The following is a 21,032-nucleotide window of genomic DNA, read 5'->3' as shown; positions in this document are numbered from 1 at the left end:
CCCGCGCTCAGGTGCGTCTCAGCCCGCGCGGGGTCGGAGCTTCGAGGTCAGGCTAGGCTCGGGCGGAGGAGTCCCCGGGAGTCCCCACGGCGCCCCCGCCCTCCCCGAGGGCCCGGGCGCCTCCCCCCACCCCCGCGGTGCGCATGCGCGCCACCGAGTGGCCGCGGGAGGCTGGCGCTGGAGGGGGTGGGGTGGGGTGGGGTCCTCCGGAAGGGGGGGCGGACAGTGGGGCTGACGAAGGGCGATGGGGCGCGGGAGGTGGTGGGGACGGCGGGCCCCATTCTGGGCGGACTCCGGCCGGCATCGCTGCCGCCGTGTGAGGACTCGGGTCCCCCCCCCCACCCCGAGGAGTTCGGAGGCCGCGGGGTCCCCAGAAGGGGCGGGACGCGGGTGGGAAGTCACTGCGGGCCGCGAGCACCCCGCGGGCGGTGGGATGGTCGGTGGGGGGGACGGAGGAGAGGGGCAGGGGGTGCACCGGGCCAGTCCGAGGCCTTGAACTCAGGGCCTGGTCTCTGTCTCTGGGTTGTGGGGTTTTGGGGGGGAGGGTTGCTCAAGGCTAGAACTCTTCACACAGCTCCGTGCTGCATTTTGCTCTTTAACAGCCTCACACTTTCCTGCCCACTTGGGTTTCAAACCGCGATCCTCAGACCTCAGCCTCCTGAGTAGCTAGGATTACAGGCAGGAGTGAGGCACTGGGCACCAGGCCGGCTGGTTATTTTTGAGGCAGCGTCTCACATTAGCCTGGGCTGTGATTTTCCTGCTTGTGCTTCCTCTTGTCGCTGGGGATGACAGGTGAGGCCCCCTACAGCCAGCTATGGCCCTTCCCCCTGGGTCCTCCAACCTTGTGTTGCCCACTCTAGTCTCCGACCATAATCCTCCAATCTGCCCCTCTCAAGTAGCTAAGATTACAGACCTGAGCCAATGATCTTGGCTTAAAAACATTTTTCATTAGCTGTATTTTCAGCTTACAATGAGGTTATTGGGATATAAATTCATTGTAAGTCAAGGAGCAAAGATGTTTACTCAGCAAAAGTGTTGAACTCAAGGCCCAGGCCCTGAGTTCAAGCCCCAATACCGCGCATGCACACGCGCGTGCACACACACACACACAATTCAAATCAGGTAAAATTGATAGATAAAAGGAATTCCAGTAAGAATTCCCATTATGAGACACAGATGCACTGTGTGTGCATATATTCAAACACATATCTGAATGTGCTTTGTTTCTGTGTTGTTTTGTGGTTTTTCTAAAGCCTACCTGACATTAGTACTGCTAAGAAAACCGGATGCGACCTCTTCAGATTGTCCAGAGCAGATTAATTTCCCCTTTGTGTTGTGGATTGAAGCCTTTGGCCTCCTCCCAAAGCAAGGTTTGCCTAACGATGGCTCGTCCAAGTTCAAGTAAGTTATTCTTAGTTCATCTCCTCTCCAGTGGAATGTGAAGCTCTGGGTGCTCCCATAGTGATAGGGATCACCTAGATTGAAGTAGGTGTTCAGGATGATTTTGGGGATGCTGTGGCCTCTTGTCTTTCAAGCAAGTTCTTTCTAAACAAGGTTGGACTCTCTCTCTCCCTCCCTCTTTCTCTCTCTCTCTCTCTCCCTCTCTCTCCTGGGGCTTGAATTTCGGACCTGGGCACTGTTTCTGAGCTTCTTTTGCTCAAAGTTAGCACTCTACCACTTGAGCCACAGCACCACTTCCGGCCTTTTCTGTGTATGTGGTACTGAGGAATAGAACCAGGGTTTTATGTATGGTAGGCAAGCACTCTACCACCCAGCAACATGGAGTTTCTTAATGAACTCAAGTCCCTTTAGGACATTTTACTGCATCTCTCGGAATGTTTGTATTTAATTTTTTCACACAGGATTTTTTTGCTTTGTTTGTGGTGCTGGTGACCAAACTACAAGCACTATATCTCTGAGCTCCATTTCCAGTCCCAGAAAATGTTTTGTTTTGAAAGATTTCACATTTCACACTACATTACCCTTACTGTGTTTATGTGTGCGTGTGGGCTCTGGTACTGGAGCTTGATCTCAAGGCCTGGACACTTTCCCTGAGCTGTTTGGTAGTGTTCTTGAGCCACAGCTCCACTTCCAGCTTTTTGGTGGTACTTGCATATAAGAATCTCGTGGACTTTCTTGTCCATGCTAGCTGTGAACCCACAGCTTTAGATCTCAGCCTGCTGAGTAGCTAGAATTACAGGCCTGAGCCACTGGCACCTGGCCATTAAGTGCATTTTGCATCCCATTTTCCAAGGACCAAATCTAGGTTGACTTTTTGTTTGTAGAAGTTGCTTACCGTACCTTAATAGAAGTCACTCTGAGTGTGGAATATTTGTCAGGAGATGACAGTGTGTCCCTGTGGGGGAGAAAAGACTTTTAGGGCTAGGGATAATTTCAGGGGTGAACTTTGAAGTCCTTAGGGACTTCTGTTCCTACATTTCCTAGAAAAATCTATGTTTCCTAGAAAAAGTACATTTTTATTAATGTACTCACAGCAGAGTGCTGTGATACACATCTGTAACCTCAGGAGATTGAAGCAGAAGGACTGTGCATTGGAGGCCAGCCTTGGCTCCATACCAAGACTCTGACTTAGTGGCAGCGTATTCTAGGAATGGGTAAGGGAGAGAAGGAGTAAGCAAGGTAGGGAAAACTAACCCACCCAGGGTTAGTTCTGGTTAGACAGTTAGTCCAGCATTAGCCTCAGGTGGGCCTTGTTTTTCTCACCAGTGTCTCCCTGAGAGTCATGATGTTGGCAGGGCTTCGGCATGATACCACGCTAGCTGGGTCAACAGTGTGTCTGACCATTTCTTCCAGCCTGGTACTGCCAGGACTGTGGAGAGCTCCAGTGAGATACCAGGGAGGGAGCTGGCACTCTCTGCTCCTTGGCTTCTGAGGCTGGCTTTGCTCTTTACCCCTTGTTCTCACTGACTCAGTCCACTGGAGGACCAAGAAGAAGGGGAGGGGAGATTTTCTCTCCTGGTCCAGACACAGGTGCAGCTCATGAACGTCCCGTGCCTGTTTAGAGAGAGCCATCCAGGTATGAGAAACCCCTGGGACATTGCCTGCCCCCCCCCCGCCCCCAGCTGGGGATACGAAAGGAGGCCATGCTTCCTTTACTATTCGAGTGGGCTACCCCCGAGTCCCCATCTGTCACCCAGAGGACACTCATCCACTCAAGAGTTTTTCCTCCATTGGTATTATCTCAATGGGGAAAATCAGAAAACCTGCTCAGTTGAGAAATTCAAGATACTTTTTTGTTTGTTTGTTTTTAAGTCTTCAGTGCTGTCACCAGTTTGGTCACTCCATGTCTGGCACATCTCCTGTTCCAGAGCTTTAGGCCTGCCACAAGCCGGTGCTGGGTCAGCATGTGCTGTTTCATGGGGGAGGTGGGTAAGGGGGGAGGGTCTCACTTGTCCTCCTGGAAGGAAGCTGATGCCTGGCTCTGGACCCTTCATGCATGCAGTCTGCATGTGAGGGCCTGCCTGGCTGTGTGCCTCAGGAGCAGCATTGGTCCAGGCTGTGCCCTGCCTGGCATTTCTTTTCCAGTCACTGCTGCCCAAGGGCGACAATCGCATCTCCCCATTGCCAGCTCCAGGTCTGGCTCCTTCTGCTTGTCTCGAGATGAGGTCATTTTGGGGGTAAATGACCCCTGAGGTCCACAGAAAATGATTAATACTGAGCTGGGCTCAGAGGCTTGGCTGAACACAGCTGCTGTCTCTGCTGGCAGAGATCAAGCAGGAGGGTCATGTGGAGGTTCAGGGGGAAGACACGCCATACTCTGTGACCAAGACTACTGTGGGCTTGCCCTTCCATGGGCCCAGCCCCTCCCTGGCATCCAGCTCCCTGGTGATGCCTTGTGGAGAAGCCTGACTCTTGTTTGAGCAGTCAGAGAGCACAGTTATGTGTCCATGTTGGGACAGAGCTGTTTACAAGAGAGGAATTCTTGCCTAGGGAAACTGGAATTAGCACCACTCCCACAGAGAAAGTGAATTAGGAGAGACGTTGAGTGTTTGGGATTCAGCGAGCCTCCGCTCAGCCCTCTCCAAATCTACAGGCTTGTGTGTGTGTGTGCGCGCACGAGGGAGTACTAAGGTTTGAACTTAGGGCCTCATGCTGCCCAGCAATCAATCCACACTTCAGTGTTTTTTTGCCTCAGTTATTTTTCAGGTCGGGCCTTTCACTTTTTTGCCTAGGACTAGCTCTGGCCATCCTCCTATCTTTAGCTCCTGTAGCTGGAGCAACAGGAGCTTTGCTTGTTTGTTTGCTAGTTCTGGAGATTGAGGTTCTTTTGCTCAAGGTTGGTGCTCTACCACTTGAGCCACAGCACCGCTTCTGGCTTTTTCTGTATCTGTGGTACTGAGGAATTGAACCCAAGGCTTCATGTATGCTAGGCAAGCTACTCTACCACTAAGCCACGTTCCCAGCCCCCTGGCTTGTTTTTAAGACAGGGTCTTGCTAACCTTTTTGGTTTGAGCTGGACTTGAACTGTGGTCCTCCCATTTTCATCTCCCATTGTTTTGACTTTGATAAAGGAAGATGGATATTGTCCACCAGCCCTTCTAAAGTCTGCATAGTTACCCTGCTATGTACGCAGTATGTACATCAAACAGCCAAGGGAACCGAGCATAGAGAAAGGCAAGCAGTTTCTCTGGGGTGGAGGCAGAGCTGAGATTCCAAGCCAGGTGGTGACTAAGCTGCTGCTTTCCTCACAATACCCATACCCATGACATGTCTTACCCAACCAGCTACAAACAATTTTTGCTGAAGTATCTTAAAGAATGACTTTGTACAAGGTCAGGATCCAAAGTATAGGCAGTTGATATGGGATATGAACATCGAAATGTGACACTGGATTCATACAGATCTCATTCTTTCTCTAGGCATGGCAGACTTTCGGAAGTGTTTTGCCAAGGCAAAGCACATAGCCATTATTTCAGGGGCTGGCATTAGTGCTGAAAGCGGGGTTCCAACTTTCAGAGGAGCTGGAGGCTATTGGAGAAAATGGCAAGCTCAGGTTAGTAATGTTCCCTGAACAGTAAAAGGCTGTTCTTAATGAAGCTATAAACCGAGTGTAGTGCAATGCTTTCTCATGACACAAACCACATTTCTTTTGAAAGTTAGCATTATCAAGGCAGGATTTGTATAGGATGGAATGCAACATGTGTTGTATGCTCGCTTTGCTGAGTTACGTGTGCATGCGCATGTGTCAGTCCTAGGTCTTGAATTCAGGACCTGAGAGTTGTCCCTGGGCTTTTTTTGCTCAAAGTTAGCACTCTACCACTTGAGGCACACCTCTACTTCCAGCTTTTTGGTGGTAATTGGAAATAAGAGTCTCATGGACGGGGCTATGAAGGTGGCTCAGTGGTAGAACGCTTGCCTTGCATGCTTGAGGCCCTGGGTTCGATTCCTCAGCACCACATAAGCAAAAAGAAAAAAGCCGGAAGTGGCGCTGTGGCTCAAGTGGTAGAGCGCTAGCCTTGAGCTGAAGAGCTGAGGGACAGCATCCAGGCCCAGAGTTCAGGCCCACGACTGGACCAAAAAAAAAAAAAGAGTCTCATGGACTTTCCTGCCCCCAAATGGCTTTGAACTACCATCTTCCCCGTATCAGCCTCCTCCTGAATACCTGAATGGGATTACAGGTATAACCACCAACGCCCAGCCTCATCTTGCTGATTTTTGAAAGGTGCATGCACCTACGTTACCGTCACCCTCATAAGCCAGATGTAGAATATTCTATCTTGCCCACCCACCCTTGTGCCCTACCCAGCTACCACTGTGCTATGAATGACATCTGTCTTTCCTAGAAGAGGAGCTGTACTTTATTTTACATTCTGTTACCTTATTATATTGTCTTTACAGGTGTATGTATAGCTGTATGTGTATAGTTGTGCATGCACATGCATATATGTATATATTTGATTGAATGTAGTTTGTGCGGTTATATATAGAAATATACAAGTATACATGTGTGAACTGTGTATATACATAGGTGTATAGGTTTGTATTTAAGCATGTGTGTACTTGTATGTACATGTCATTTGTATATGTATACCTGTGAATATAGTTGGGTATATATGTGTGAATTGTGGATATGTGTAATTTGTAAGCATATGTCTATTTAGTTGTTGTGTCTGTAGTTGTGTATATGTATATAAACATGTCAGTGGTGTTGTATGTGCACATGTATAACTTGTATGCAAGTATGTGTGTAGGTGTATGTATGGTTGTGTGTACATGCATGTGTATGTATATTTTTGAGTGTTATTGTGTATTTGCAGTCGTGTGTGTGAGTAGTATGTGTAGTTATGTGCTGGAATGCATGTGTATATAGTTGTGTGTAGTTGCATACAGGAAAGTATGTGTAGTCGTACATGTGAGATACATGTAGTTGTATATAGGAATGTATCTGTGTTTGTATGTGTAGTTGTGTGTGGAGGCATGTGCAATTGTGTATAGGAAGGTATGTGTGTAGTATGTGTGTAGCTCTAGTTATAGTTATAAAAACTGGGTTTCTGGGCTGTAAATGTGGCTTAGTGGTGGAGCACTTGCCTAGCTTGCATGAAGCCCTGGGTGTGATTGTTCAGTACTACATAAACAGAAAATGCTGGAAGGGGTACTGTGGCCCAAGTGGTAGAGTAGTAGTCTTGAGCAAAAAAGCAGCTCAGGGACAGTGCCTAGGCCCTGAGTTCAAGCCCCAGAACTGGCAAAAAAAAAACCCAAAAAACACCCAAAGACAAAAACCTAGGTTTCTCAGCTATGATGCCTCAAGGGGGCATTTTACACCTTACCTTTTTCTTGGGTATATCTCAAAATGAGATTGACCCCCATATATTTCCGGGCTCTGTGAAGAGGCAAATTCAGCCCTCATGCCTTCCCACCTGACTTTCCTTGCTGTTCCTCGTTTGATGGGTGGCCATGACCCCGTTTTGAGACAACCCCTCTCCAGGGCCTCAGCTTTGCCCCAGGATTGGGCCTAGCCTGTGATCCGACACCCTCCCCCTGCCCCCCATCCCAACCCTGCCTCCTCCGCCCCCAGGACTTGGCAACTCCCCAGGCCTTCGCCCACAACCCGTCGCGGGTGTGGGAGTTCTACCACTACCGGCGCGAGGTCATGCGGAGCAAGGAGCCCAACCCGGGGCACCTGGCCGTGGCCGAGTGCGAGGCCCGGCTGCGTCCCCAGGGCCGGCGGGTCGTGGTCATCACCCAGAACATCGACGAGCTGCACCGCAAGGCTGGCACCCAGAACCTCCTGGAAATCCACGGTAAGGCCTTTCCCCACCGCCCCTCCCCCCCGGACGTCCGCACCCCCTGGCGTTTGATCGGCGGGCCGCCCTAGCCTCTAGCACCCCTCACTGGCCATGTCCTGCTCCTGTGGGCAGCACCGCCTCTCCTGCGCCCTTGGCGGATGAGCCTCGGCCCACCAGAGCCTGAGCCCTGGCTGGAATTGCGGGGGACACCGCCGCTGAGGGGAGCAGAGCCCCAGGTTGTCGTGGCTTTGGCAGGATGGCAGTTCAGCCTTCCAGCATGGCCCACCTGTTTGTTTAGCGCCTGTTTTTGCTTTAGGTAGGTTGGGCAATGCTGTTCACTTGGACCTTGTCTGCTGTGTCCCAAGAACAGTTAGCAGCATGATTACCCCGGGTCTCTGCTCATGTCTCTGCCGTGTTAGCAGTCAGCCGTGTTGGTGAAGATGGCAATGCCTATTTGCAGAGCTCTTTGAAGAACCTAGGCACACCATTTGGGTAGCCTGCTGAGGGCTTGCTTTGGTTACAAGGAATGAGAACTTCCTTGTAACTTGTGTTCTAAAAAAACCTCTTCAGGGGCTGGGAAGGTGGCTCAGTGGTAGAGTGCTTGCCTTGCATGCATGAGGCCCTGGGTTCGATTCCTCAGCACCACATAAGCAGAAAAAGCTGGAAATGGCGCTGTGGCAAAAGTAGTATATGGCGCTAGCCTTGAGCAGAAGAGCTGAAGGACAGCGCCTAGGCCCAGAGTTCAGGCTCCATGACCAGCCAAAAACAAAACAAAACAAAAGCAACAAAACCTCTTCATTTCATTAAAATTGAAGATGCCATCACTTTTAGGATGCATCCTGAGCTATGTGTTATTATAAATGTGCTATCCAAGAGACACTAGAGTCACAACAATAGACACAAAAATAAAGAATTGTCTCAGCAATGCAAAATTTACTTCTGCAGAAGGGTGCACTAACAGCCAAAAATCTGGCAAGCAAGCCCACAGAGCAGGCAGGCTGCTCCTATATTTATCCCTAATGCAACAGGCCCCACCCCTCTGTTCAGATTGGTTGAGCTCAGGTTCACAATGTGCTGGCGATTGGCTAGTTTGTAGAAAGATGTATTTACATAAGGTGACTTTGAAATAAGATGAACAGTTCACAATCTCCAAAATTACTAACCAATGGCTGGAGATAGATAGATAAGTAAATAGATAAGCTGAGAAAAAACCGAACAGTTGAGATGAAAGGGACCTTGAGGGGCCTTGTGGCCTATTGTTTACCCAGCATGCAAGAAGCGCTGGGTTGCATTCCTTAGTAACAGGTAAGCAGAAAAGCTGGAAGTGGTTCTGTAGCTCAAGTGGTAGAGTGCTCGCCTCGAGCAAAAAAACCCTCAAGCCTCAGGACTGGCAAAAAAAATCTGCCCAAACTATGATATGCAATTTTATTATCCTTTATTTGTTGTTCTACACTTACAGAAAGGACTTGCTAAAACATACTAATGGCCAGGTGCTAGTGGTTCACCTTTGTAATCCTAGCTACTCAGAACTTTTGGAGGATTGTAGTTTCAAGCCAGCCAAGACTTGAAAGTTCACTCGACTTCATCTAACAAAAAGCAGGGCTGGAGGCATGGCTCGTGGTAGAACACCAGACATGAGCAAGCAAGCTCAAAGCACTAAGTTCAAACTCCAATACTTTTTTTTTTTTTTTTGCCAGTTCTGGGGCTTAAACTCAGGACCTAGGCACTGTCCCTGAGCTTCTTTTGCTCAAGGCTAGCACTCTATCACTTGAGTATTTTCTGTTTATGTGGTACTGAGGAATTGAACCCAGAGTTTTCATGCATGCTAGGCAAGCACTGTACCACTAAGCCACATTCCCAGCCCCTCCAATACTTTAAAACAAAAAATCCAAATAAACTCCAAACACAAAGAAATGGAAATACATGAGATGCTAATTATCCTCATCTGATTATCAAAAGTTATATACATGTATCAAGTTGTCATACTGCACCATATACATATAATTATACAACAACTAAAAATAATTTTAAAACTTAGACTTAGTTTCAAAGCACACATGTATGCATGTTTATATGTAGTTTTTGGTGGTATTAAGTTTGAACTTAGCACCCAATGCTTTCTCAGCAAGTACTCTACCACTAGAGATACATCCCTACACTTTTTTACCTCTAGTTTGTTTTTCAGATAATCTCATGGTTTTGCCAGGACTCACCTTGGACCAAGATCCTCCTATCTTTGCCTTCAGAGTAGCTGGGATGACAAGTGTGAACCACTAGGCTCAGCCCTCTTTTTTATCAGTTACTTAATTCTATGTAAAAATTAAGGCTGCATGAATTCAAAGATTTTAGAAGCATACTCTAAGCCACTGACCTTTCGTAATTACATACATAGTAAATCATACCCTGAGTGTTAAGTGGAGAAGCCTCTTCCCCATTGACTACTTTAGGTCTACCTGAACATCACTCCAAGGTAACTGAGCCACATTAGTCCTACTACTACTTGTTTTCTCCTCCAGATCCGGAAGCTTTTTAGTCTATTTGCTTTTGTATTTCCCATGATTCCTAGGCAAGGCCCATTTGCTAAGAGGAGTGGATAAAAACTCAATTAGACTTAGCAACAGTTGTTCTTGATTATTCAAAGTTCTAAACTTAATGTGTGTTTTTCAGGAACCTTATTTAAAACTCGATGCACCTCTTGTGGCGTTGTGGCTGAGAACTACAACAGTCCAATTTGTCCAGCTTTATCAGGAAAAGGGTAATTATGCTGTGTGACATAGTATGTCATTTTTCCCTCTAAGTTCAACATGGATAGGAGGAAATGAAACATTCATTGAAAATTCCTGTGGATATTTATGAGAAATAAGACTGAAGGCACTAAAGACATTTGATAAAATAAATATTTGGCTCACAATTTACAGTGTGAAGTAAAAACAGTATGCTAAATGATATACTATATGATACTATACGATCCCAATTTAGTTAAATACAAATACTTCATGCTTATGCATCTATATACTAGTTAAAAGGTCAGAAAAAAACACAACAAAATATTACAGTATTACTACTGATATTGGAGTGAAGGGATTGTGGATGATTGTTGGGGGAGGAGGACTGGGGATCAGACCCAGAGCCTTGAACATGCTAGTGACCTCTTCTCCTTGAGCCCTTGGTCCCTGGATAAATGTTTTATTCTTTGCAACTTTTTTTGGGGGGGAGGGTCCGGTCGTGGGGCCTGAACTCTGGGCCTGGGCGCTGTCCCTCAGCTCTTCAGCTCAAGGCTAGCGCTCTACCACTTGAGACACAGCGCCACTTCTGGCTTTTTTTTTTTTCTGCTTATGTGGTGCTGAGGAATCAAACCCATGCATGCAAGGTAAGCACTCTACCACTGAGCCACCTTCCCAACCCTCTTTGCAACATTTTTATGATGAGTATTCACTATTATGAGTAGGAAAAAATACTGAACTCAGAATATTGGTAAAAGTTTACTGGGCCATTTTAGTGTAGTATAAATTCTTTTTTCTTTCTTTTTTTTTCGGTGGGGGGGCGCTGATCCCAGGGCCTGAGTGCTGTCCCTGAGCTCAAGGCTAATGCTCTACCACAGTTCCATTTCTGGCTTTTTGGAGTGATTTATTGGAGATAAGAATCTCACAGATTTTCTTGCCGGGGCTGGCTTTGAACCATGATCCTCAGATCTCAGCCTCCTGAGCGGCTAGGATTCAGGTGTGAGCCACTGGTGCCCAGCAATAATGTAGTATAAATTCTGTAAGTGATAAGTGAACATTGCAGATGAGCCAAATGATGCTAAAGCATATAAGGTAAATCACAAAACTCTGCAGGCGGGGTCACTCCAGGCCTCCTCCCCGCTACAAGATCCCTCTGGAGTGAAAGCCACTGGCCATTCCTTGACGCCTATCCTAGTTCTCTTCCTCGTGAGCATGCAGAGGAGTTCTGCCAAAAAGAGAAGCTTCAGGGTGAAGCTGTTCCTTCATTCTTGGATTGTGCATACCAGTGACCCTCTTTCTTTTCTAACGCTTCAGCGCTCCAGATCCTGAAACTCGAGATGCAGGAATCCCAGTTGAGAAACTGCCCAGGTAAGTAAAAAAAACCCTTATATTTAGTGTTCCAGGTTGCAAAAAAGAAAATAACCCAAATGTAATTATTTATTATCATTGTTATTTTTATTATTGCACTGCTGGCCTCACATTTGCTAGGCAAGCACTCTGCCACTTGAGCCACGCCCCAGTCGTTTCCTTCTGCAGGTAAGGTCTTATGCTTTTGCCAAAGATGGCCTCCCCAGTAGCTGGAACTAGAGGCATGTATCACTATGTCTGGATTGTTTTTGAGATAACGTCTTGCAAATTTCTGCACAAGGTTAGTCCTGAACTGTGATGCTTCTGCCTCTGTCTTCTGGATAGCTAGGACTATAAGCATACACACATTGTCTGTCCATGAGATACCTCTTAAATGAAAAAATGCACAATCTAGTCCTGACCAACAAGGCCAAGAGCAAAAAGACAAAAGGTGAAACAAAGGAACATCTTTTATCTAGTCCCGCCCCTCAGAGGGGTATGTGTGTGTTTGTGTGTGTGTCTTTTAGAGACAGAGTGTGTGTGTTTGAGACAATGTGTGTGTGTTTTTTAGACAGTGTGTGTGTGTGTGTGTGTGTGTGTGTGTCTTTTTGAAACAGAGCCTTCCTATATTGCTCAGGCTAGTTCCAGAGTTTTGACATACTATTTCATCCCTCCGCAACTGTGACTACAAACATACCCAGCTTCCATCCCTTTATGTTTAGTGTTTTGGTGGATTGAGTTCTGCCGCTATATGACAGACTGTCATCTAAATTTTAGAAAGTACAAGGCTACATCCTGAAATTTGCCAGTAAATCTGCTGTTATCTTCTCCTTCCTTTCTTCCTTCCTTCCTTTTCTGTTTCTTTTTCCTTCTTTCTTCTCTTCCTCCTCCTTCTTCCTTCTTTTCTTCTTCCTCCTCCTACTTCTCCCCTTCCCCTTCCTTCTCTCCTCCCTGCCCTTTCCCTTCCTGTTAACCTTCCCCTCTCACTCTTCCTGCCCCTCCTACTCTTTTCCCCCTCTTTCCTGCCCCCTCCTCCTTCTTTTCCATTCTCCGCATTATCAGTTCAGGATTAGGGAGACATTCAAAGATCTTTCAAAGACAAAATTGCTTCACCAGACTATTTTTGTAGACTAAAGAAAAGAAGCTGGGCATAGGAGGCGGAGGTAAAAGGATCACAAAGGCTCTTTAAGAAAGTAAAAATAAAAGCCTGGGGTATAGCTCAAATGGTAAAATCCTTATAACAAAGCCCTGGGTTCTATTTCCTAGCACTAGAAAAAAAATAGATTTTCATGTCAAATTTTCAAATCTAGTCACTGAAACAGTGCTTCCAACAGTGTTCGGAGATTCATAGTACATGTCATACTAAGAGCATTTCTTCAAAAAGAAAAGATGTTACATGGCCAAAGAAATATGGAAGCGTGGGGCTGGGAAGGTGGCTTAGTGGTAGAGTGCTTGCCTAGCATGCATGAAGCCCTGGGTTTGATTCCGCAGTACCATATAAACAGAAAAGCCAGAAGTGGCACTCTGGCCCAGGCCCTGAATTCAAGCCCAAGGACTGGCAAAAAAATAAAAATAACTGCCCCTCCTCCATTTGCATTGTTACAGGACTTCTCAGAAGGTTCAACATACAAAAATACTATTGCTTTCTCAAAAATGGCTATAAAATGTTGCTAGTTCATGGCTTTATTTCACCACCAATCCCTTTGTGTTTTTAATGAGGGTTTTCATTACTGAATTCATTACTAATTGTAATTTGAAATAATGGGAGTTCTGGGGGCTCCTGAGTAGGAGATTATTTCTAAGCTACTGGTATCGGGCGTGGTAAGCTAGAGGAGAAATGGAAACGTGAGGGCTTGCAGTATGGGCACTGGAGGGCTGGCTACAGACAGGTCTGAAGAGAGCAGAAAGTGGAAGAAGTCATTGAAGATTTTAGGGGTTCTGCAAGTACTGAAGGCAGGTCCCAGGCCAGGGTTCTGCCCAGAACTGCTTTTTAATATATAAGGAAAAGCTTCTGAAAAGAGCAGTCCATCTCAGCTGATTCCATGTCAGTGCCACTGGGTGGACAGGAAAAAGAAACTTTACTAGGGAAGTTCTACTTGGCAAGTTCCTGTTAGTGAAGTGTGTGAGTGTGAAGTGGCTCACTTGCATGGGTTCTGGGCAGTACCCAGCCTTCCCTGGGTCTTAGGCAGCTAAGGGTGATTCAGAATTGCTCTCTTCCAGGTGTGAGGAGGCAGGGTGCGGGGGCTTGCTGCGACCACATGTGGTGTGGTTTGGAGAAAACCTGGATCCTGCCATTCTGGAGGAGGTGGACAGAGAGCTTGCCCTCTGTGACCTGTGTCTAGTGGTAGGTCACACCCTTCCTCAGTCCTCAGGATTCTCTGAAGCACTGAAGCTGAGGGTGGGATTTATTATTGCTTCCTTTCCTTCTTCTTTCCCTCCCTTCCTTCATTTTAACTCAAACCATAAAGTGGGTGTGGTGGTACAAGCCTGTGATCCCAACTATGCAGGAGGTATAAATGGGAGGATTATAACAGAGCAGGCCAGCTTGGGCAAAAACACAAGACCCTGTCTGAAAACTAAAGAAAATAGACCAAGAGACATACCTGCCTATTAAGTGTGAGGCCCTGGGTTCAAACCCCAGTACTGCCTCCCTCTCAAAGATAACTATATATTGTTGGGTAGTGGAATCATGGGTAACATGCTTACATTTTGTTGTTAAATTTTCTAAGTTAGGGAACATAGATCATTTTTATAACTTCAAAAAGCAGAAACAGGGCTGGGAAGGTGGCTCAGTGGTAGAGCGCTTGCCTTGCATGCATGAGGCCCTGGGTTTGATTCCTCAGTCCCACATAAGCAAAAAGAAAAAAAGCGGAAGTGGCACTGTGGCTCAAGTGGTAGAGTGCTAGCCTTGAGCTGAAGAGCTGAGGGACAGCGCCCAGGCCCAGAGTTCAGGCCCCACAACCGGACCCCCAAAAAACAAAACAACAACAACAAAAAAATCAGAAACAGAAACAGTATTCTCCCACCCCAATCTTTCCAACATGTTGAATGGGTCATTTCTTCCTAGCTCTGTCCATTCGTGTAACTCTCCTTTCTGTATCTCATGGTCTTCCTAAATTCTACGAATGGCCTGAAGGTTGCTGCTAAACTTGCATGTGTGGACACCCCCTCCACCGTGTCTCATCCTGCCTCGCCTGCTCTTGCCGCAGCGACAGCCCTACCTGAGTGTATCATAGGTTTTCTGAATGTCTCCCCTCAGTCAATTCCCATGTGCTGCTTTGCAGGTAGGGACTTCATCTGTGGTCTACCCAGCTGCCTTGTTTGCCCCTCAAGTGGCTGCTAGGGGAGTTCCAGTGGCCGAGTTTAACACGGAGACCACCCCAGCCACAAACACATTCAGGTACACGGGTGCCAAGCTGGGCATTGGGAGGTGGAGGGCAGGCTTGGACATGTCACCACAGATCTTACCTATTGTCCTAATTTTTAGGGAAGGGAAGGGAAGGACAGGGGAGAGGAATGAGGAGAGAGGACAGTCTTGCTTTATAGCTCTTCTTGTGGAAGAACAAAGTATCTCTGAGCACAGGTGCAGGTGTCTATGTTTCAACATAGGATCTGCCACAGGCTTTTCTTTTTTGAAAGCTCTATGTTTCTTAGATTTACCTTGCAGTTATATTGTGAACTACGTTTGGTAATGACCTTTTAGATATAGGTGAGTAGCCCTCAACAGGGAAGCCTGAAAAATGACCCAGAAAAAGCTTCTATTCACTGGGTAAATTTGTCTGCAATTTGATTCCAAAGAACCTCTGTATTCATGGCCATCTCACAAATCCCAGGTCCCATGTTATGCCTTGACCCTTGTTTTGCTTTACTTTTAATCCTTGGTTGCTAGTTAAATTTCCTTCTAGAATATAAATACAACTGACTCCCCTCTCCTCCCATAAAACTTCATTAACACTTTAGTTCCTTAATCAAAGGCTTTTCATGTTGGTTGAGTATTTAAAAAATCCCAGTGACTGGGCTCCAATTCCTAGAATCATTATGATGCCACTGAAGGTTGCTGGACATGGTGATTGCTTTTAGTTTCTTTCTTAGCAATTATCCCATGCATCCAGGGTGTGAACTGTGGCTCTGAGTTGGCCCTGGGATAAAACGTGGCATAGGCACTTAAATAGCATCCTCCTCAGCTGACTTAGCTGACTTTGGTACTGGTCTTTCTTATGCATTTGTATAATTGGCTGCCTGGTCCATAATTCATCATTTGTTTGTAAGTTGTGAAAACTTCCCATTTCTCTTTTTAAAAAAGTATTTTGTTGCTATTATAAAGGTGATGTACAGAGGGGTTAGTTATATGTCAGGTAAATAATACGTTTCTTTTTGGACAATGTTACCCCCTCTATCGCTCAAAAAGTTCTCTATAAAAAAAGTCTCCTATGCAAAATTTATACAAAACACTATTGAGTGAAATAAAGAATATTAAATAGAAACGTATCCCATATCATGGATTGGATTACTTAATATTATTAAAATGACCATAGTCTCCAAGAGGTTCAACCTAATCCCTATCAATATTACAACTAGATTTTTGCAGAGATAGGCAAGGTGATCCCAAAGTTCATATTGAAAATTCAGGGGACTTTTCTGTCAAAGCAAAAAGAACAAAATCACACCTAGACATTTCAAAACTTACTACAGTTATTTAACCAAGGCGGTGTGGCAATTGTTTTAAGAATGGATATATAAAACCAGCAGAACAGAAGTGAAAGTCTAGTGAAATAAATAAATAAATAACCCCTCATATGCCAGCACCAGTGGCTACTCAGAAGGCTGAGATCTGAAGATTGTAGTTCAAAGCCAGCATGGGCAGGAAAGTCCGTGAGACTGTTATCTTCAATTAACCAACAGAAAACTGGACGTGGTGCTTGGCTCAAGTGGTAGAGCGCTAGCCTTGAACTGAAGAGCTGAGGGATAGTGCCCAGGCCCAGAGTTCAAGCCTCATGACTGACTTCCCCCTCCCCCACCAAAATAATTCCTCATATTTGTGGTCAGTTGATTTTTGCAGACTGTGAAGATGGTCCAGCAGGGGAAAGAACAAGCTTTTCAATCATGTGCTGGATAGCCTCATGCAACTGGAGTCTGATCCTTTGCTACAACACACACCAAAACTAACTCAAAATGGATCTTAGGCCTGAACCTAAGTGTGAAAACTATAAAATCCTCAAAAAGAAAACCAAGGAGAAAATCTTTGTGACCCTGTGTTAGCTAAAACTTTCTTAGACCTGATACCAAAAGCATGAGTAACAGAAAACAACAACAAAAAAAAGGTAGGGCTGGGAAGGTGGCTCAGTGGTAGAGCACTTGCCTTGCATGCATGAGGCCCTGGGTTCAATTCCTCGGCACCACATAAGCAAAAAGAAAAAGCCGGAAGTGGCGCTGTGGCTCAAGTGCTAGAGCGTTAGTCTTGAGCTGAGGAGCTGAGGGACAGCGCCCACGCCCAGAGTTCAGGCCCCATGACCGGACCCCCCCCCAAAAAAAAGGCAAATTGGTTTTTATTCAAGTTAAATGTTTTTGTACAGCAATAGAGTGAAAATCTACCCACAAAATTGAAGAAAAAAATCCTTTTAAAAATTATCTTTCAGCTGGGTGCCAGTGGCTCACGCCTATAATCCTAGCTACTCAGGAGGCTGAGATCTGAGGATCGCAGTTCAAAACCAAACCGGGCAGGAAAGTCCATGAGACTCTTATCTTATCACTAGAAAACCGGAAGTGGCGCTGTGGCTTAAGCAGTAGAGCGGTAGAGTGCTTGCCTTGAGCTAAAGAGCACAGGGACAGCGCCCAAGCCCAGAGTTCAAGCCCCAAAACTATATATATATATATATATATATATATATATATATCTTTCAGTAGTTGTGCAAAAGGTTTTAATTCAACATGTCAATGTACAATGTAGAAATATTTCCAAGTCTATTTATTTATTTGTTTGTTTGTTTTTGGTCTTGGGGGCTGAACTCTGGGCCTGGGCGCTATCCCTCAGCTCTTCCGCTCAAAGCTAGCACCCTACCACTTGAGCTACAGCGCCACTTCCGGCTTTTTTCATTTTGCTTATGTGGTGATGAGGAATTGAACCCAGGGCCTCATGCATTCAAGGCAAGCACTCTATCACTGAGCCAACTTCCCAGCCATATTTCCAAGTCTAATAGTTGAAAGATTTGCATATAGTCTAAATGTATATAAACTATATATACAACTAAAAAAGATAATACAGATAAAAGACTGACCGAAAAAGTTAGACATTTCTCTAATATGTACATAGAATCAATAAGCATATTACAATGACATTCAACATCACGAGTCAGTAAGGATGTACATACAAATGAAAGCTCCAACGAGATACTAGTTCACAACCACCACAGTGACTCTAATTAGAAAAAGAGGGGAAAAGCAAGTAGTGAGGACTTGGAGATCATATATGTCAGGTGGAAGGTACTGGCAGGAGTGTGTAGGGCTGCAGTTATCCCTCCCCACCCAAAAAAGGGAGGGGGGAAATGAGCACAGAAATTATAGACACCACTAGACGCTGGTTCCTCACACTTGCAATCCTGGCTTCTTAGGAGGCTAGGAGCTGAGGCTCAAAGTTCAGAGCCAGCATGAGCCTCTTAATTGGAGAATTAACCACTAAAAAGTTAGAGGTGGAGCTGTGGCTTGGAATGGTAAAGCACCAGCCTTGAGCACAAAAGCTCAAGGACTGCACCCAGGCCCTGAGCCCTAGGACCAACAAGAAGTTTGGATGTAATGAAGAAATGCTGCAGGTAGGCATTGTTATCACTAACATGTAGCTCCTAACTAATACATCTGGTCCTTTGTTCAGGTTTCACTTCCAGGGACCCTGTGGGACCACCCTTCCTGAAGCCCTGGCTCCTCATGAAATGGAAACTGTTCCTTAAACATTCTGTGAATGGAAAAATAATAGTGGATCTGAGAACTAGGCCACACACGGAACATTCTTGTGGATGTTGAGCTGAATACTGAAGATCTAAAAATATCCTCTGATACCTGGTGGGGATTCAGCCTGTTGATAAATGATTGGCTTAGAAAAGCTATGACAAAGCATTTATTTAGATGAAGCCAGAGAAGTGTGGAGTTAACACACTTTAGTTGGTTTGAACTAAAATACAAGTTCTTATGTTTGATGTTTTGGTCAGTTACTGGGAGGGAAAAATTTGTGATTACATTGTCTTAAAAAGAAGTGGGTTAATGATTGTGGATCTTTTCTCTTTGATCCAGAAATAGAGGAAAGCCTCAGCTGGTACTTGATTCTGGTTTTTTTGTGTGTGTGTATATTTTGGTGAGAAGTGAATTCCTTCGCTTCTGTAGGTCATTTATTATATAATGGTTCCCCAAAATGTGCCTGTTGGAGGCTTTCTCTTTTCAGTGTTTACCTTGCCTCAAAAAAACAAGGATAACTTGAGGACAAGAACTCTTAAAGGAGGAAAGTAGCTGGGTGCCAGTGGCTCACGCCTGTAATCCTAGCTACTCAGAAGGCTGAGATCTGAAGATTGTGGTTCAAAGCCAGCCTCGGCAGGAAAGCCCATGAGATTCTCATCTCCAATAAACCAGAAAACCAGAAGAGGCACTGAGGCTCAAATGGTAGAGAGCTAGCCTTGAGCTGAAGGGCTCAGGGACAGTGCCCAGGCCCAGAGTTCAAGCCCCAAGATTGACAAAAATAAAAATAAAAAAGAGGAAAGTAACAAGTAGAAAATCCAAATGAGAAAACAGAACAGTACCAAAATGGGGTTGTACCAGGTGAGCACAGCAACCTACACCTTAGCTCTGATTGCTTGGCAGCCAGGGGAAAGCAAGGAGTGATAGTTGACAGCTCAAGACTACTACTGAAGGAAACAGCTGTCCCTGTAAGGCCTGCCAAGCTCCACAGACCCTCGCTTCTGAAGGCAGTTACTCTGTAGGACTTTAAAAAATGATGCACTTTTTCCCTTGGAATAAAGTAGGAAAAAACTACTCCTTCAACCCCTTGCAGCTATATGCATGCCTGCTGGCCAGTGTGCATCAGGCCTGACTGGGAGGAATGGCTGTTACTGAAGTGTATGAAGGTCATGCACATCCTTTGGGTCTGGTGGGTCCTTGAATAATTACATGCCTGGGCTGCTTCACCTCAGCCCCTTGAGAATTATATTTGACGTTACAAACCTGGATTTTGTAGAAATAGGTAACAACTCACTTTTATAGACAACTTTGTAATGCACATAAAAATCTTAGCCACTGACAAATCCATCCCAAAGGTCCTTTGTGTAGTTTTGGAGTGCGGATGTTCCTAGCCAGTGGGGAGTGTAGAGACCAGGCAGGCACCCTGAGGTCTTGATTTGGGCTTTGATGAGGCTGAATCAGGGAGGGACAGAAAATATATTTAACAAGGTTCTGAGGTGTTTATAAGCCATTTTTTGTTTTGCAGTATTGGGGATGGAACTCAGGGTCTCCTGTTTGGCAAGGACTCTACCACTTACTTAGACACACCCTCAATCCTGGATTTTCTTAGGTAGAGAGTTCTACTTTTGCCCTGGTTGCCTCTATCTGCAGAGTAGCTGGAATTTCAGTGGTGCCACCAAGCCCAGCCCCCATCATGTACTCTTCAGTAAGCCTGCTGTGGGAGTCTCCAACTTAACATTTTCCTGGTGCTAGTCATTATGTGAGTCAGCACAGTCTGAGGCAATCTTAAGAATGTTTGTGATTTATAATTTCCACCTAAGGCCCAGAAGTTTATGGGTTCTTTTGTTTTTACCTGCAGCGTTGTTCTTGTGTTTGTCCTGTTTTGTCCATGTTTGGTTTTGTCATTTTAAAATTGAGAATTGCTTCTAAATCAGAAAAGATAAAAGAAGAATTGGAACTACAAGATACATGTGAGATAGAATTATTCAATTCAACTGAATTGAATGAAGCGTCTACCATACGACAGACATTGGGAATAAAATAATTAGTAAGGCCTGCCCCCACCCACCCCAAGTTTCACAACGGTTGGAACAACTGCCAGGTAATGTGTGGAGTGGAAGTTACACGAATGGAAATGTGTAGGAACTTCAGGAAGGAGCTTTTAGAGCTGCAGCAGGGTGGAGCTTAAGTCACTTAGCGCCACGCCAGAGTGTGCATTTCAGTAGAGTATCTGCCCGTGTAGATACATGACAAGTGTGCAACCTGATTGGTGCGAGGAACAAGGAGTCAGTATGGGCCAAGTATTCTCCCTCCCTCCCTCGGTACCACAGTGGCCTCAGCGCACGCGGGGCGGGCTGGGCCAGAGCTTCCATTCTAGCCCGTGCTGGGGGGGCCCGAGGGGGGGGCCGGGGGGCCCGGGACAGCCGCGGGGGCTCCAGCACCTGAGCCCGGGGGGCCCGGGACAGCCGCGGGGGCTCCAGCACCTGAGCCCGGGGGGCCCGGGACAGCCGCGGGGGCTCCAGCACCCGAGCCAGGCCGTCGGCGACCGCGATCCCGCGCGACGCGAGCCCCACCTCCTAAAGAGCCAGGGAAGGCGGCGCGCCCACAGACGGCGGCGACCTGCGGCCAGCGGGGAACTGGGCGCTGGATTTAATCCCATCCGAAAGGGCAACGCAGCGCCCCCTGACCGCCTCGGAGCCCCGGAACCCGAGCGCTCCCACGCGTGGCCTCCTTCCACGCCGGGGCGCGCGGGCAGAAGCGAGTCCGCGCCGCCGCG

The 21,032-nt window shown here is 46.4% G+C and overlaps 1 protein-coding gene across 4 annotated transcripts in view; it reads left to right on the top strand.

Moving 5' to 3' along the window:
* Sirt5 (sirtuin 5) overlaps nucleotides 1–18,623 on the top strand; it is an 18,897-nt gene extending 274 nt beyond the window's left edge. The window contains exons 1-9 of one of the 4 annotated variants that reach the window (XM_013030413.1): nucleotides 1–11; nucleotides 1,254–1,401; nucleotides 4,881–5,014; nucleotides 7,037–7,262; nucleotides 9,915–10,002; nucleotides 11,285–11,338; nucleotides 13,538–13,661; nucleotides 14,602–14,717; nucleotides 18,183–18,623. In XM_013030413.1, the coding sequence (XP_012885867.1) occupies nucleotides 1,287–1,401; nucleotides 4,881–5,014; nucleotides 7,037–7,262; nucleotides 9,915–10,002; nucleotides 11,285–11,338; nucleotides 13,538–13,661; nucleotides 14,602–14,717; nucleotides 18,183–18,258 (933 nt within the window). In that variant the 5' untranslated portion in view covers nucleotides 1–11; nucleotides 1,254–1,286 and the 3' untranslated portion in view covers nucleotides 18,259–18,623. Of the gene's footprint in view, nucleotides 12–753; nucleotides 793–1,253; nucleotides 1,402–2,809; nucleotides 3,038–4,880; nucleotides 5,015–7,036; nucleotides 7,263–9,914; nucleotides 10,003–11,284; nucleotides 11,339–13,537; nucleotides 13,662–14,601; nucleotides 14,718–18,182 lie in introns of those variants that run through there. The other 3 variants (XM_013030412.1, XM_013030414.1, XM_013030415.1) reach the window with 3 other exon arrangements.
* The last annotated feature ends 2,409 nt before the right edge of the window (nucleotides 18,624–21,032 follow it).

This window comes from Dipodomys ordii, unplaced genomic scaffold, assembly GCF_000151885.1.
Source record: "Dipodomys ordii isolate 6190 unplaced genomic scaffold, Dord_2.0 Scaffold130, whole genome shotgun sequence".
Taxonomy (NCBI): Eukaryota; Metazoa; Chordata; class Mammalia; order Rodentia; family Heteromyidae; genus Dipodomys; species Dipodomys ordii.
Note: the sequence above shows the minus strand (reverse complement) of the source record. Positions and strands in the feature narration are given on the sequence as shown.